We start from the raw sequence: 17,438 nt of genomic DNA on the forward strand, positions 1-17,438 counted from the left end.
TAATTGTTCAAGCTATATTCAAATGTTAAAGCCACTCACTTAAAGCACAGTGGTTATGTAAAATTGAATTCAAAGTTAGGAAACAAGATGACCATGGTGCCACTACAATATTAAATACACAATAAGAACTTTTAAATATGAAAGCACCACTTTTGGTGTAAGATTTGTATTTCCAGCCTTGTCTGATCTATGGCCATATACCCTCTTTTTAAAGAAGGCACTATAAGGACACAATACATGAAGGTATTTTTCGAGTCATCTTTCAAAAGCTAAAGAGTTTTGGGTTGTTTTTTTTTTTAAGATTTTATTTATTCATGAGAAACAGAAAGAAAGAGGCAGAGACACAGGCAGAGGGAGAAGCAGGCTCCATGCAGAGAGCCTGATGTGGGACTTGATCCTGGGACTCTAGGGTCACACCCTGGGCCGAAGGCAGGCGCTCAACCGCTGAGCCCCCCAGGGATCCCCTAGCTAAAGAGCTTTTGATCAGTTTTTCCTATCACATGAAATGCAGTTTCACTAATAAAAAGCTTGTCATTATAAATCACAACTGTTAGATATCTGGTTAATTTGATTCTAAATTCAAGAGGGTAGACTGTCTTTTTCTTCCCCTCTTACCATCATACTCCAAATATCCAGTGTGGGGCCAGATCTACATTAGTGCTTAGTATTTATTAAATAAATATGTCAGTTAAGTGATGATCACAAATATATCTCAGTTAATCAATGACTACTCATATATTTTTATAAAAACACTGTGTATTAAATTTTGCAGTTTGGTCTTCAAAAATGCTTTTACATATATATATTACTATCCTGAAACATAAGTAAAGCAGAGATTTTTATTTGAAGGGTGATATTATTTCAGTTAAAAGGTTGTCCATATGTAAAACAGGTGTAAATATGCACATGTAATCAATGATATCTGGACCAGGAGCTTCCATATTCAATCCATTCATTTAAAATTCTATCATTTTAAATTTTATACATGGTAGTATACATACAAGACTATGACTGCCATGGATTCAAATTCAAAAGATTATGGGGATCCCTGGGTGGCGCAGCGGTTTGGCGCCTGCCTTTGGCCCAGGGTGTGATCCTGGAGACCCGGGATCAAATCCCACGTCAGGCTCCTGGTGCATGGAGCCTGCTTCTCCCTCTGCCTGTGTCTCTGCCTCTCTCTCTCTTCCTCTGTGTGACTACCATAAATAAATAACAATTAAAAAAAAAAAAAAAAGATTATAGGAAACAAGCAATCCCACTTCTAAGAATTTATTGGAAAAGGAACAATGCTTATGTGTAAAGATATGTCAACTCACCAGAACACTATTAATAATGCTAAAATATTAAAATGGCCTACAACAATTGGGACAGCCTAAATAAAATACAAAACATCTATATAATTTAAGTAGCTACTTAAAGTAGTAGGTGATAATTTATGAAAATGAAATTATTTAAAATGAGGAAATTACATAAGAGTATGTCATAGAGAAGGTAGTTCATTAATGTTAACTATTTGGTTCTATAATATCTACTTATATCTGCATCTATATCTATATCGACATCTTTATCCATATCTATCTATATTCTAGATAAATATCTCCAAACCAAAAAGTGCTTATTTAAAATTCTTAATTTTAGTTTTTAAAATAATTTACCAAACAATTTTGTTATATCACAAGTAGGTCATAAAAGCTTTGCTATCAAAAATAAAAAAATAAAATAAAATAAAATAAAATAAAATAAAAGCTTTGCTATCACAGGAAAAATAAATAAATAAATAAATAAATAAATAAATAAATGTGTGTGTGTATAGTTTTGTTTCATTTAAACGTCTTAAGACATCTAATTTTATATTTATGTAAATCAACACAAGGAAAATAATCATATAAATAAAATGGAAAGATAATGAATCCCATCAATTAATAAAGCAAGTTTTATCTGCTTATACTATAAATAAAAATCTAAGTAGGTAATTCAGCCTGCTATTGAAGAAACTCCATAGAAAATAAACTTTCTTCAAATAAGTAGCTCAAAATGTTGAGAATCACAGAAATTCTTTCCCTAAATGTACTTTAAATTATTTAAATTATTTAAATACTTAAATGTATTTAAATTATTTAAATACTTAAATGTATTTAAATGTACTGTAAATTATTCAAATGTCTCCTACATTGAAAAAAGAAAATGCTAAAATGTTATGTTAGGGGAAACCAGTATTTTTTTCACTTTTGCAAAAACACTATGAATTCATGCCTACATAGATATATTTAGGGAAAAAAGAATTTTAAGAAAGAATATATTCATATAAGACTAAATAGATTAAAGCAAATTCTAATTAACAACTGACTAAATATATCGGAGAGAATTCACCATAATATTCAACAAAAATGCAATCGCTTACTATGTGAAATTTTATCTAAAATAACAGTGATCAGTATACATGATAAAGTAAAATGTGAAACTTAATGATATATGTTTTGAAATATATAAATACAAACTAAAAATAAAGCATCTTCTCTGTTGGATGATTGTTATTAAAGAAAAAAATGCCATTACTACTTTTGATATGCATGTATACATAAATCAAACATATGCAATAATCATAATTCACAGTAAATATATCAAGTTCAACAGTGATTCTTAAAATGGCCTTTTAATATCAATAGATATTGCATGCAGGAATAGATTTTGTGTGGAAAAGGCACAAAACTCTATTATTTGATTTTAATTTTTTTAGGTTGTGGTCAATAGATTTCCATGTGGAATATGTCTCCCTTTAACTAAAATTCTTTTTTGATGTAGCTTGGTATTCAGCAAGATTTTGAAAATGAGGAGGGAAGGCCACTTTTGCATAGAAGGAAAGTTCATTTTAGTCTAAAAGAGGCAGGGACTGTCTCTTTGTCTCACATCATTCACTGGTTCTGTGATATTATGCAAATACTTCACATTTCTAACCCCTACTCCATAATTTGAGTTTAAATATTCTTTTTCCCAGATGGATATGAGGATAAAGATCAAATACACCAAGTTTCTTGTATTGTATCTGTCCTATGGCAGGTGTTCTAAAGAGAACAGAGGATTTGCAAATTACAGCTTCTATTCAGGTCACATGTATAACGTTTACAGACAGTTAAATTAAAGGTCTCGGATTAGGACTTTAGAAGACCCATATACCTTAATTAAACAGAATTTTTTTTTAATTAAACAGAATTTTACGGTGACTGTCTGATAATCCTCCACCCCTACCCAGTGCTGAAGTTTCCACTATCCCTGCTTAATTTTTTCATTAGAAAAGAAGTTGCTATTATGTCTTCCCATAATGAGAGAAAAAGCATTCCCAAGTAATTTTTCAAAGATTTTTTTACTTATTTGAAAAACAATAATATTCAGTCTTTGGATTTCTTTTTTAACTTTGAAGATGCCATTGATCATTTTTATTAACTGCCATTGTGCATTATTCGACAGGAAGCTCTACGCTGTAGAAGATTGTTTAAATTCATTTGTGTGGGGGAAAAATGAGGTCGCTATCAAAAAGTGTCTCCTGCAATCTGAAATACTCATTACTAGAATCATATGCCTAAGGCAGAATGTTATGAGAAGGTGGAAAAAAAATTGACATAGGGGAATTTTGTTAACTCTCATGGAAGGAAAGCTCAGAGGCATACATTGTATTCTTTTTCCATGAATAACAAAGCAGAAGTGATTGAATTAATCAAACTACCAATTTGGAAGGCAGAAAAACTGACCCTGAGATGATGAGCCAAAGCATAAAAAAATTAAAAACTAACTTCTTATTTCTGAAGCTTTTCCATTAGTATATTTTTCCCCTGTTATTTTCTCTGGAAAATTGCCATCTTTTTCCCATTTCTGCATTAGAAGGCAGATAAATAGAAAAGCAACATAATTTTTCATTTGCAACTTTTAAACTTGATTTTTTAAGAATATTTTATGAATTTAGTAAGTTTTAACTTTTTATTTTCAAAGTCAGAAAAATTGTGCATGGATATTCTTTGTTTTTGCAGTTTGTTACTTTGGTGCATCACAAATTATGGCAAAACAAGAAATACTTGGGAAAACAACAATTTAATCGACATAAATATGTTTTCAAAAATACTTTAAAATGTCCATCCATGAAAAATACACTATCTCATTTTGTAATTCCTTAGTCCTTTGATTTTAATTTTTCTATGGTGAGAAAATACTTTTATGTGAAAATAGGCAATTCAAATCCCTTCATGTAGAAACAGTAGACAGGATAATATGAAGAATTTAAATGATAAATTATTTCTGAGAGGATCCCAAAGCACCAAAAAGAAACACCAGATATTATAAGGAATATTGGCTTTGGCAACAGATTAGACCTGGATTAAATACTGACCCCTTGTAATCTGGGCAACTCCAAGAACTTCAGTGAAACTCTATTTCCTCTTCTGTTAAGTAAGGATGAGGACACTCAATTTAGTAGAGTTACAAGAAAAAAATAATTGACATGTATCCAATAGCCAACTTGTAATGAGTTACTTGCTTTAATAATGTAATGCTCAGAAATTGGCATTTCATCACTTAGCTCCCTTTTTCTACATTATATGATTTGGAGATAATTAGTGCTATTAGGTCAATCGATGCTTTCATGGAAAGAAAGAAAATATGCACCAAGTAGTTTTCAATACCATTATGAAAACTTTCCAGGTGAAGATTTACCAAATCTCTAGTCCCAGATCTCCTTTTAATTGCAAGATGTGACTAACTTTTACGCTATTTGAGATAAGAATAGGATCCAAAAAAATACAGAATAATCTGTCTTATCTTCTGAAGTATTTCTTTCAACAGAAATTTATCTTAATTTCAGAAAGACACTAAGTATGTCTAAACCCACATTGCAGTCATTAAGGATAAAGTTGCAATGTTCCCAGCAATAAATAAATTCTACATGATTTTATGCAAAAATAAGCTAGATAGAATATCGTCTTCAAGTTTTGTCATTTTCAATAAAATAATAAATTATTAAATTTTCAAACAAGCATATCTCCTGTGACTGTGCTGAATTAAAATTGGCAATTATTAGTTATTTTCTTCAAGTCACCTTAGTGACCACAATGTATTCAATGTCCCATATATGAAAGAATTATATCTGTCCCAATAATTGTGCATTATACAGCATGATAAAAAGAATCAATAATAATTTGCAAAGTAGTAATTGTTGTAATAATAACGTGAACATACCTGAAAATAACTGTTTTGTGGGAGCACTGAGTTGTGCTTGCTTTGAAACTCTGTAAGCAGTGTCCGAATCTTTTGAATTCTTTCTGTTTGTGCAAAAGCCCGTTGTTTTTGTTATTCCCTCTGGAGAGTTGTGAAAATCTAGAGCTTTTAGTACATCAACTGGAGCCGCTGAAAAATAAGTAAAAAAATTTTTTTTAATTGAACAAATAATCTAATATAAAAAGAATTTTTTAACAGAGAAAATAGTTTCTTGTTCTACTTCTCAAATCTGTCATTTGCCATGTTTCCATAACATTTGGGTGGGAGATTGAGGAGTGTGACAGCAGGTAAATTACAACTATAAAATTCTCTAATACGAGATATCTCAACTTAAGAATAAAATTATAGAAAAGCAAACAGAAGATATCCATGTGGGGTGGAATATGTAGATTTAGAATTGAATATATATATGTTACATAGCACATATTATACATTATACATACATATATTACATAACATAAATATTATATAACATATAATTGAATATATGTGAATTTACAATCTGTCTGATGCATCTCAATAACCATTTAGAAAGTCTTTAATCATTCTAAGTAATTGCATTATTTGGAATTAAAGTGAAAGCCAGCATCTAGACATATTCCATTAATTTCTAATAGATTTATAATTTAAAAAAAGACTTATAATTCAATTATTCATAATCTAAATAAAGGTAATTTTGATTGACCAAAATTTTGAAGGTAATTTTGTATAGCAATGAATGTTATACATAATTATTATCAAATCTGCAGTTACTCAGCCATATTGTACACTCAAAAAAGTTAAAAGTTGTTAAAAAGAACAGGTAACAAAACATAATGCTCTTGTTTTGAACGTCTTCCTATGTTAGTTATTTACAAATTATATATAAGCAAATGCATGTGTAAACAGTATATACTGTGTACATATGTATATCTGTGTATGGTGCATGCACATATGTATCTATGTATAATCTGTTGAGTTTTACCCTCTAAATTTGCCAGAATGTCTTCATGGATGGTGCTTTATGCCTCATGATTCAGATTGACTTTGGAGACTGGAAATTGACTGGAGACTTTGGGTAAAAGTATAATCTTTGGATAAAAGTGTAATAAGGTGTAATCCTGTTGGATAAACTTGATGTTTTAAACAGCTTTATTGGAATATTATTCACTTGTCATGTAATTTACCCATTTAATTATGGTAAAATACATACAACACAAAATTTGCTATTTTAACCATTTTATGTACAATTTAGCAGCATAATTATATTCACAATGCTGTGCAACCATCACCACTATCTATTTCCAAGACATTTTCATCACTCCAAACAGAAACTAACCACTGAACAACAGCTCCCTATTTACCACCTCTGCCTGGACTCTGGTAACTGATAATACACTTTCTGTCTCTATGAAGTTGCTTATTCTAGAAATTTCATATAAGTGGAATCATATAATATTCCTCAGAACACTGAACATATAAGTGCCATATGACCAAGCAATTCCACTCCTGGGTACACCCAAAAGAATTGAAAGCTGGCACTTAAACAGATACCTGTGTGCCAATGTTCATGGAAACATTATTCATAACAGCCAAAATGTGGGAACAACCCAAGTTTCTATCAGAACATGAAGAGATTAGCAAAATGTGATACATGTGTACAATGGAATAGGATTCAGTTATAAATAGCAATGACATTCTGATACATGCTACCACATGGACGGAACTTCAAAGCATTACACTATATGAAATAAAGCAGACATTAAAAGACAGTGTTTTAGACCATCAAATTCCCTGATACACAACTTAATACCTACTTAATTCATTAAGCAAGTCAAAACAGGAGTCATATGGTGTAAGCACTATTATAAAAACAGACTTTAGACTCCATATTTCTCAATATACCTATATTCTGTTAACTTTCTCACTTTATTAAAAAATAAAAATATTCAGAGGAGGTCATTGCTGGGCCTGTATTACTGAGCATTTCTGAGATATATGTCCTTACTGCAAGAATTTGGATTCTAATTCAGAAGGAAAAGGGATCACTTCTGCTTAAAAGTGAACCAATATTACTTTGAAAAGTTCAGTCATTAGTTAAAAAAAAAAAAAAACAGAACTGCCATCACATTTCAAAATACATTGGGTTTTATAAATATACTGTTTCTGGGAAAAAGTAATGAGAATGGAAATGGGACTGATTTTAGAATAAGAAAATACCATCACAATTTATCACATTCCATAGAGTCACCTGCAACAGGATGTTGTCCTTTGAGAATTATAATTTCAACTAGTATTTTTTTATAACTGTCAGTTCATTATAGAATGCATGCATGAATGAATGAGTGTTTGTAAGCAATGTTTACCTGGTCATTTCCTTAAGTTAATTAAATTTTAGGGGTATTGACTTCATATGTACAAATATATGTGGATGAAGCTTTAAATAACTTTCCTTTTACAGTATAACAATTATACTTTCCTTTAGCAATACTCTACCTCTTTCATCAAGCCTCTAAATGAAAATCAACATAGCCATTCAGTATAGTCCACATGGTTTCAAATTATTAAAAAGAAAAAAATCTTTTTCTTTATGGAAATCAGGCATTTCAACAGGATCATTAATTTATCAAATATGATACTCTCTAGTTCAGCCTTGGACTATTTAAAAGAATGATGACATTCAACAACCATTTTGTAGGAGTCTTGCTTGTGATGATCAATTTTTCTAGACCAATAGGAACACCTGACCATTCTTAGCTTCCTTCTTTTTCTTATCATAAAGTCCAAGAAGAAAGTAATAATTGTAATGGCTTCCATGTCTAGAAAGCCTAATATATGTCAGTCACTAGGCTAAGCTCTTGACAGGTTTGCAGAGCATATGTTCTTATTCCCACTGTGCAGATGAAGGAATTGAAACCCAGAAACCAAACTGAGGATACTCCTAAGATCTGGGCAAATATCAAATCCAGGCTCTTTCCACTTCACCACCTTCATTGCTATACCCTGTAAAAGAAACTGAAAACATAAATATAATATACTAAAATTATCTTGAGACAGCTAATTGATTCCTGATGTTTTTATTTGTTTTAAATTAACTTAATTTATGTTTCAGGGTATAAATGACTCTGAAGGAGACTGTTTCTAAAAGTCACAGCATTTTATCTGCTTATTTTATCTTCTTGCTCTGAGGCCGTTAGCAAAAGTAGATGAGGGTTAAAGACTCAAGGACAAACCTGAAAACAGCTATGAAAGCTGTAATTCTACGAGGTAAAGGATGAAGTTCCATGGTCATGGTTCCAACTGCTCGTAGGTAAATAAAAAATAAAATAAACCACATGTCCCTTCTCTCCAGAATATCTTTTCACAGTATGACCTTTTCCAAGAGCACAGATTTTGTCACATTTGTTCCTTCCGACTTTGAAAGTAATGTGGTAAAAACACATTCCCTCTATAGGATTCAAAATAAGGGCTCTATTTTTAAAACCTCAAAAAATTCTTTGTAGAGACACATTTTAAGAAATAATTCACTCTTCAAAAACCAATTAAAAAATAGGGATACAAAATAAAGATTTCAACTAGGTTTTTCCTTTCTCTAGAAAGCCATATCAAGTTATAAAAATGTAAAACTTAGTTACTCAAGTTTTAAAGTTTTTTCCTTCAAGACAACTAAATAATAAATTAAGCCACTTTGAAATCTATCTGTTATTTGATCTCATAATCATAGCATTTAACAAATTCTCATAATATGGATTTTATGATTTTATGCATACACACACACATACATTATACATGCAGGGAAATTATTCTTCATATTTTATTGACCAGATTGCAACTGTTTAAAGATTAAAAGTAGGGGCACCTGGGCAGCTCAGCGGTTGATCACTTGCCTTTGGCTCAGGTCATGATCCTGTCCTGGGATGGAGTCCCACATCAAGCTCCCCACAGGGAGTCTGCTTCTCCCTCTGCCTATGTCTCTGCCTCTCTCTCTGTGTCTCTCATTAATAAATAAATTCTTTTAAAAAATAAAATGAAGATTAAAAGCAGTAGTTCTTGGAGCTTAACTTGATATATCTAAAAAAGTGAAGTTTCCATATTCAAAGCAATTCTTAAATGCCCTTAATATTGGAATTGTTTCCATGTTGCCAATAGCTGATGCCACAAACCATGATTAGAATTTCAGATGTATCCAATTAGTACCATATTTTGTTCAACAGTATTTTTCCTGCCTTTTACGACATACTGTTACATTTTATTAAATGGGAGAATAAGATATCAGAGCCCAGTGCATTATTACAATAGCCACTTGACTGGTTTCCATGTCTTTTCTCATCAGTCTGCACACCACAACTTGAGCAAGCTTCCAAAACTCCAGGCTTTATGTCACTGTCCTGCTTAAACTCCTTCAGTGAACCCACTAAAATTTCCAGATGGTATGCACAGACCGGAATATAAAATCTTGAAGATCTGAACATATACATTTGTCCTCCCGGTACCACCCTAACTGTACCTCCACCATTTTTTTTTCATTGTCATTTCCCCTAACTCCTTCCTCACTCACTGCTCTAGCTATACTGAATTTAGACAGCCCAGAACACCTTGGCCCCCATCTTCTTTTTCCTGCCTCTGGATGTTTCTAAATTCTATGCCCCCCATCTGAATCATTGAGCTCCACTTCACTGAGGGATATGTAGGCTATAAATGATGAGTAATCTGCTCCAGAAAGCATTTCCTGGGTTATCTGGGTTATACTCACTTCTAATATAGCACTTTCCATACTTAGTTTTAATTATTTGCCTATTCTTGAATTTTTCCCAAACCAGAAGACAACAGCTATACACACACATATACACATGAGCTCTATAAAATACTGGCTGAATGTGAAACAAAATAATATAAAAATACTAGAAGCAACTTTCTCTGAAGTCCATAGAGCTCACTTATCTTAAAACAAAAATTTTTGAGGGCCTACTATATATTTTCTATTATGTTTTCCTGATCCTCTTGAACACCACCCCCCCAACTCATTCACTGATTAGTCTGTCCCAGGTCTTTAATCCTTTCCCTCTGTTCCTTTCAGTGTCCACATGGATTACTGATCTAAAGCCTCACAGTGCTTTGATTGTTTCATCTCTAATTAATTCCTCCTTTAAACCTCTTGACACACTCCCATTACCAATAAGGAGTAAGTCACAGCAATACATAGTGCTGAAGAGCTGGAATGATTCTGGAATCCCATCCCTGGCACTTAGCATCTGTATGATTTGGACTTGCTTTAGGCCTCAGTTTCTACATCGGTAAGATGAAAATAATAAAAATATTTACTTAAGAGAGTTTCTGAGAGTATTTGTAACAATGTCTTAGAACAGTGGTAGGAGAAACTATGCCTATGGGTCAAGACCTTGTTGACTACCTCGTTATGGTATATAAGATATTAATGGTTTTATTTTTACATCATTAAAAATTTAAAAGGAGCACCATATTGTGTGAGATATGGAATCTACGTGAAATTTAAATTTCAGCATCCACAAACAATATTTTTATTAGACTATAGCAACACCCATTCATTTATATATTGTCCACAGCTGCTTCTGCCCTACAACAGAGTTGTATAGCTCTGATAGAGCCCGTATAGCTCAAAAAGGCTGAAAGATCTACCATGTGGTTTCTTTTAAGCTGAGTCCTGAAGGATGGGTAGAAGTTTATAAGCTTAGAGGAGGCTGACAGAAATATTAGATATGCAGCACAGATACAAGACAGCACAGACCACAAGAAAATGAAAGTAATCATGGTTGCCTGATAAGATATCAACACTAAATAAATTGAGATGTCCAAACTCTCCCTGGGTGTATCATAGCTATGGAGCACCTCTTGAGAAAAATCAGATCTCCACCATGGATATTCAGAGCCACAATCTCCAAGTGAAACATCTACACTAACTCCTAACCATTTCCCCAACCCCAAATGAAGTGTTCCAGCTGAAATAAACTTCTCTAAGTTTCTAAAATACACTGTTTCCTTTATTGAGGATTTAGTTTTTCAATCCTTTCTCAATTGGCTAAGGATAGTTGACTGTTTCTCAACCCTGTCATTAGAAGCTTCTGGAGATCTTTTAAAACATAAGTATGTCTGGGTTCTATGTAAGAACCAATAACTAGAATGGAGGAAGCAGGGGGGTGGGGTGGGGTGGACAAGCATTCATGATTTTTTAGATGAATCTAAATGGGTAGCCAGGATTAAAGCCACATGACTGAGACCTAACCAACCTTTTTTATCTCAACCTAATCATGACTTCCTTCAGGAAATCATTACTTATCTCTCCCAGGTTGGGTTATGTGACCCATTCATATGATCCCAAGTGCCGTATATTCCCCTTGGATAACTCCACACTCTATTTTGCTTACTCAATTATCTCATTTTCACTCAGGCATGGTGTGTGTCTAAGATCCCTGTTACAGACTCATCCACCTAATCTCCCTCCCTCTCTCTCTCTCTCTGCTAAGCTTGTAATTTATTGTTTGATGTCTGCCTCCCCTGATAGACTGTAAACTCTCTGATAGCAAACATCAGCACCACTGATGTTCACTGCAGTATTGATAAATAACATAGCAGCTGATGCATAATGAATAATCAATACAGATATGTTTAATGAATGAATGAATACATGAATCAATAAGCAGCTACATCCGGCCTCAGAGCCAGAGTTTCTTTCTCACCAGTCTGCAGAGGAAAATGGAGTGTCAGAAATGGCCTTTATAATCAGCACCTTGAAGAGCTTCCCAAATCTGATTGTTTCCATTTGATTAAAGTGTGGCAAGAACAGTTTGTTTGTTTGTTTGTTGTTTGTTTGTTTGTTTATATTTTATTTATTTATTCATAACAGAGAGAGAGAGAGAGAGAGAAAGAGAGAGAGAGAGAGAGAGAGAGAAGCAGACACAGGCAGAGGGAGAACAGGCTCCATGCAGGGAGCCTGATGTGGGACTGGATCCTAGGTCTCCAGGATCACACCCCAGGCCAAAGGTGGCACTAAACTGCTGAGCCACCGGGGTTGCCCAAGAACACAGTTCTTAAGTGGCCTTTCTAAAGTAGATGCTTTCTCATCTCTAGGGAGTCACTTATCCCCACCTTGTATCTCACATCACAGGCTACATAGAAACATATCATTCTAGGGAGAAATAAAAATAAAACACAGAGTTATGAACCATCTCCTGGGGAGCCTGGGTGGCTCAGTCATTTAACTGTCTAACTCTTGGTTTCAGCTCCATTCATTTTCTTGAAGTGGTGAGATTAAGCTCCACATCAGACCCCACGCTCAGTGGGGAGTCTGTTTGTCCTTCTCTGTCTGCCTCTCCCCTCACTTGAATGCTCTCTTTCTTTCTCAAATAAATAAATAAAATCTTTTTAAGAATCTCCCACTCAGTCATGAAATGCTTTGCTGCTCTAGATAAATATCAAAAAAACAAGAGTGCTACTGAGTTTATGTAGTGGTGGGATTTAGGACTGACAAATGAAAAAGTGAGAGTGAAATGACTATTATTATAATTTAACTATAACCAATATTTTGCTATATTTTAAATGACAAGAGCTCTTAATAAAGAGTCTGAAATGTAGGATAGGACAAGTGAATAGGCAACAATTAATAACTCCATTTCTACAGTTGGAACCTACTCTGTGACTTAGTTTCTCCAACTTAACTTTATTTTGATAATTAAATAAAATAAGCATTTTAACCTCTGAGGAAAGTGTCCAACACATAGTAACACTTAGTAAAAATAATATCTAAAAGCACTATGTCCTTAAATTTTCAATCTATTTGAACATCTTTAATAGTGCCAGTGAGCATCACCCATGTTTCCTCCAGAATTATAATTCATTTGATTCTTACTATCCATTTCCCCTGACTACTTTGGGAAATCTCTTTACAGAAGAGCAGAAAACTAAACAGGTTTCCACCTCTAAAGGTCCATCAGATATCTCCATGAAAATTATGTAGTGCTAAGCAACCTCTCCAGCACACTACTATGTTATCCCAAGAACATACAACTCCAGGAAGTTGCCTAGAACTTTGTCAGTTTATGTAACCAAATGAGTTGAATTTATATTTTCATATAGATTTCATTACCACTCTGTAGCACAATTGGCCTTAATACGCTTTCATTAGGATTTTCCCCATTTAATAATTTCTTTTTGTATTGCATAGATATTAACATAACTATAGATTAAATATAGCAACATGATGTGAGTTATTTATTAAAAGGTTTAAAAAAACCTAATATTTTAGAGATGCCTGGTGACTCAGTTGGTTAAGCATCCAACTCTTGATTGCGGCTCAGATGAGATAGAGCCCCACATAGGACTATGTGCTCAATAAGGACTGTGCTTGAGATGCCTTTTCTCTGCCACTCCCTCTATTCATGTGCTCTCTTTCTCTCCATCTCCCCCCCAAAATAAAAAAATAAATCCTTTTAAAAACCTAATATTTTAGTTTCTTTCCTCCGATACCATTTCTCCTATTTATTTCAAACACATATAGGATATACAGCAACGATGTATTACAAACAAACATGAAGTATTAAAAAACAAAACCTATTGATCTAAACTCTTCCATATTAAAAAAAAAAGGTTTGAGAGTTCATTTTTAAGTGATAATGTGGGACAAATAATGTTAATACAAATCACATAAATTTCCTATGTTCCAACACAATGCTTTGTAGCTGAAACAATTAGACTTTTTGTCTATATTTTGTAATCTAATCTTTATACTCAAAGTATAAGATGGGAGAAATGAACTGTTTGAATACATTAATAAATTGTAAGCTTACAAGATTAGAGTTGTAGTATTTACACTAAATACTCCTGGACATGGGAAGTGTTTAGAGTCCATTTTACCCAAGGGATTCTATAGTACACTTAAATGTTTTGTCATTTTAAACCTATGTGTAGAGAGTATATTTCCCTTCAGGAAAAAAAATGAATAAAATAAATACAAATATCTCAAGTCTCAAGTTTTTGATAGGCATCTTGCAAAAACTGGATATTTGATATTCAAACAAAGAATAGCATCAAATTAAGAATGACATGGGCAAAGACTTGTAAAATAGTAGCCCGTAGTTTCAGAAATTTTATAGTTAATTTCATCAAAACTAAGCACCTAACAAGCCTAATGGTAATACCATTTCAGAAAACAGAAACCCAGCAATTAAATGTAAATATACTTCCTTATGATCCCATGAATATACCAGCTCAAAAAAAAAAAAATCACACAGTGAAATTCAAAATTGGAAAGGAAAAGGTAAAGGAAATACATAATTAAGTATTCTGAAGTAGAAGTAATGGATAAAGTGTGGCTCCCACCACAATCCATTGTATCCACATCCCACTGTTGACTGTTTATTCTAATTCTGACCTACCCAGTGGTTGAAAGAAATGTGTAAACCTTGTGGTCCTAGCATAGATTTAGCATTGATTGTAAATAACAAATAAATTTGTTTTGAATATTAGTATGTGTGTACATTTCCTTAACAATATTTAATCTATAGCTGCTTTTAGGTCTTCACCTGCAAATATCCATCTACTTTTTAAGTAACCACGAGTCCCACATTATTGCCCTATTAAACCAGCTAAGCAAAGTACAAATTTCCATTACAATTTCTATACAGCTATAATCTCTTAAAACAACTGGACCAATATGCATGATGTCCATCAAATAAGTAAAATGCTTTACCATGTGGAATTTAAGTGTCACAGTGACTATGTATAAATATGCAAAATAAGTTTAAAAACTATGGCAATTATGTGGACAACAATTGCCTAGAACCTGCCCAAATACTTTAAGGCAATAGTTGTACTCCCTGTACTCCAAAAATATCGAATTCTACATTTGATATAAAGCCTTAAAATAAAATACCTTTAATTTAAATAAGCCATGACTTTTTATACATGACAAATATTTGATTAGTACTAAGAAGAAAATATATCAGGAAACAAGGGTTAAGAAGGCATGGATTTTAGTATCAAATAAGAAAGACAGGAAAGGCCTCAATAAGGAAATAATGTCTGAGCAGTCTAGCCAGGCATAAGAGACTTTTCTATCCTGATATTTCAACAAAGTAGCATTCTAAGCAAAGGAATAGCAAGTGCAAAGAGTCTGAGAGATGAGTTGTCCCAAATGGGAGGAGCTGGAGGAAATGCAAGGAGACACTTAGGTCTCCAGCAGAGAAAATCATAGAGGTGGAAGAGATGAGGTCAGAGAAATAAGGGTGAGGCAGGTTAGAAGCAGATTGTATAGGTCCTCCGGGATGTTCAAGTTAAGGTTTTATTCAAAATGAGACAGAAAACTATTGGAAGTTAAGGGAGAGAAGTAACATGAACCAACTAGTTTTCCAAACCACTGTAGTTGCTTGCGCTGAGAACAGACAGGGACACTAGAGTGGAATAGAGAGCAGAAAGGAAGTAATTCCTATCCCCCAGGTGCAACATTTGGGCAATTTTGTTATCTTGGACTGGGAGATGAAGTACTAGATCAAATTCTGGATATACTCTGATGACAGAGCAGACAGGGTTGCTGATGGGTTGGATACAGAGTATGAGATAAAAGGAGTCAAAGCTACTCCAAGTATTTTAGCTCAAACATCATGACTGTGTTGCCATTCACTGAGATGGAAAGATTGTGAGAGGTACAGGTTTCAGAAGGAGTTCTCTGATTCAGTTCTGGGCATGATAATTTTGAGATGATTTAATACATTCCACTGGAAATGGCTGAATAGGCAGTTGAATATATGAGACTGGAATTCAGGGAAGTTACGGGGTAGAAATAAAACTGGGAGTTGACAGCCGATAAACATATAAAGCTATAATTAATTAATTATACTTATTTTAAAACTCTATTTGATGTAACTTTCTGTGAAAGAAATCATTATGGATTAACAAATGATTATAATAAATATTTTATTCTCTCAAATAATCAAAATAGATATCTTGGTCCAATATATGAATCCTCAGAAACAACAACAAAAAAATAACCACTTCCAATTTATGTCCTAAAACATGCTGCAAGTTGGGTAATGACAAGAATGATCACATTTAAGGTTTAAAATGTTAGACTAAATCTTTGTCTCACAGCGGATTTTATAAAACGTGCACACATTTTGTTTCATGTACTCCCTTATAAAATAGGAAGATTATTCATTCATGCATTTTTCAAGTCCATAATGGGCATAATCCTGTATCAAGTGTCACTTAAATGTACTAATTACCGTGGAGAACCCCAAGAGACTTTACAGGAGGTTAGCTATTCCAGAAAAAAGCAGCATGGTCTCAGTTCCCTGGTTATTTGTCAGAAGATCCAGTGGTTGCAATCAAGTGGAACCACCTAGTATGGATAGATATCAAAGTATGTACTGATCCTGCCAACTTAGCAGCCTCCCTGTATTTTTTAATTAGTCACATGAGTCTGCACTAAATAAAAATATTATCCACACAGTCTTGTGTTATGTGGTCCTAGCCCATTCTCCTAACCCCAGCACTCTCCTGATAATACACATACCCTTGAGAATAGACACTAGAAAGTAGGCATACTATCTTTCTAGTCAGGGCACCTAACACTAACTACACATAGAAGAGAGTCATTTAATTTTCACAGTTATTGAACAGCCTCAATCCTGAACTTTCTTGTATCATAAAAAGCTTCTATGAACTGAAATTGAAAGCAGAAATAATATCACAACTCTGAGGATGGCAAGGGAAAGAACCAATGCCAGTTAAGAGTGCGTGTTGAGAGTGTGATACTTAAAAGCTTGGCATTTCCTACTTACAAGTGGCCAAAGCCATTAAAATGTTTATTATAAAACTTAAATTATAGTTTCAATATAAGCAGATGACTTCAATGTTGAGAAAAGCAATTTTTGCCTACATCTAGTTTATTACATGCTATGGAGAGGAGGATTAAAAAGAGCACAATCTATATCATAATTCAGTTGATCTATCCAAATCACTTTTTGCAGACTCACTGCTATTGGGTAATTGAGTATTTATCAAATGATTTGCATGCAGCAGATAAATAACCTTTTACTTGACTTGCAGTGCTCTGTTAATACAAGCTAGACACATTCCTATTTTTGTGTGTTTTTATTTCCCATTACAAAATATTCATAAACCTTTGGATGTGTATCAAAATTATCTGTGGGGCTTTATAAAGTACC

General features: G+C 33.3%; 1 protein-coding gene across 4 annotated transcripts in view; it reads right to left on the reverse strand.

The window, feature by feature from the left end:
- COL11A1 (collagen type XI alpha 1 chain) overlaps window positions 1-17,438 on the reverse strand; it is a 196,770-nt gene that overhangs the window by 169,283 nt on the left and 10,049 nt on the right. For all 4 annotated transcript variants that reach the window (XM_077905647.1, XM_077905645.1, XM_077905646.1 and 1 more), the window contains exon 2: window positions 5,224-5,391. In XM_077905647.1, coding sequence (XP_077761773.1) covers window positions 5,224-5,391 — 168 coding nt within the window. The remainder of the gene's footprint in view (window positions 1-5,223; window positions 5,392-17,438) is intronic.

This window comes from Canis aureus, chromosome 8 (genome assembly GCF_053574225.1).
Source record: "Canis aureus isolate CA01 chromosome 8, VMU_Caureus_v.1.0, whole genome shotgun sequence".
Classification (NCBI taxonomy): domain Eukaryota; kingdom Metazoa; phylum Chordata; class Mammalia; order Carnivora; family Canidae; genus Canis; species Canis aureus.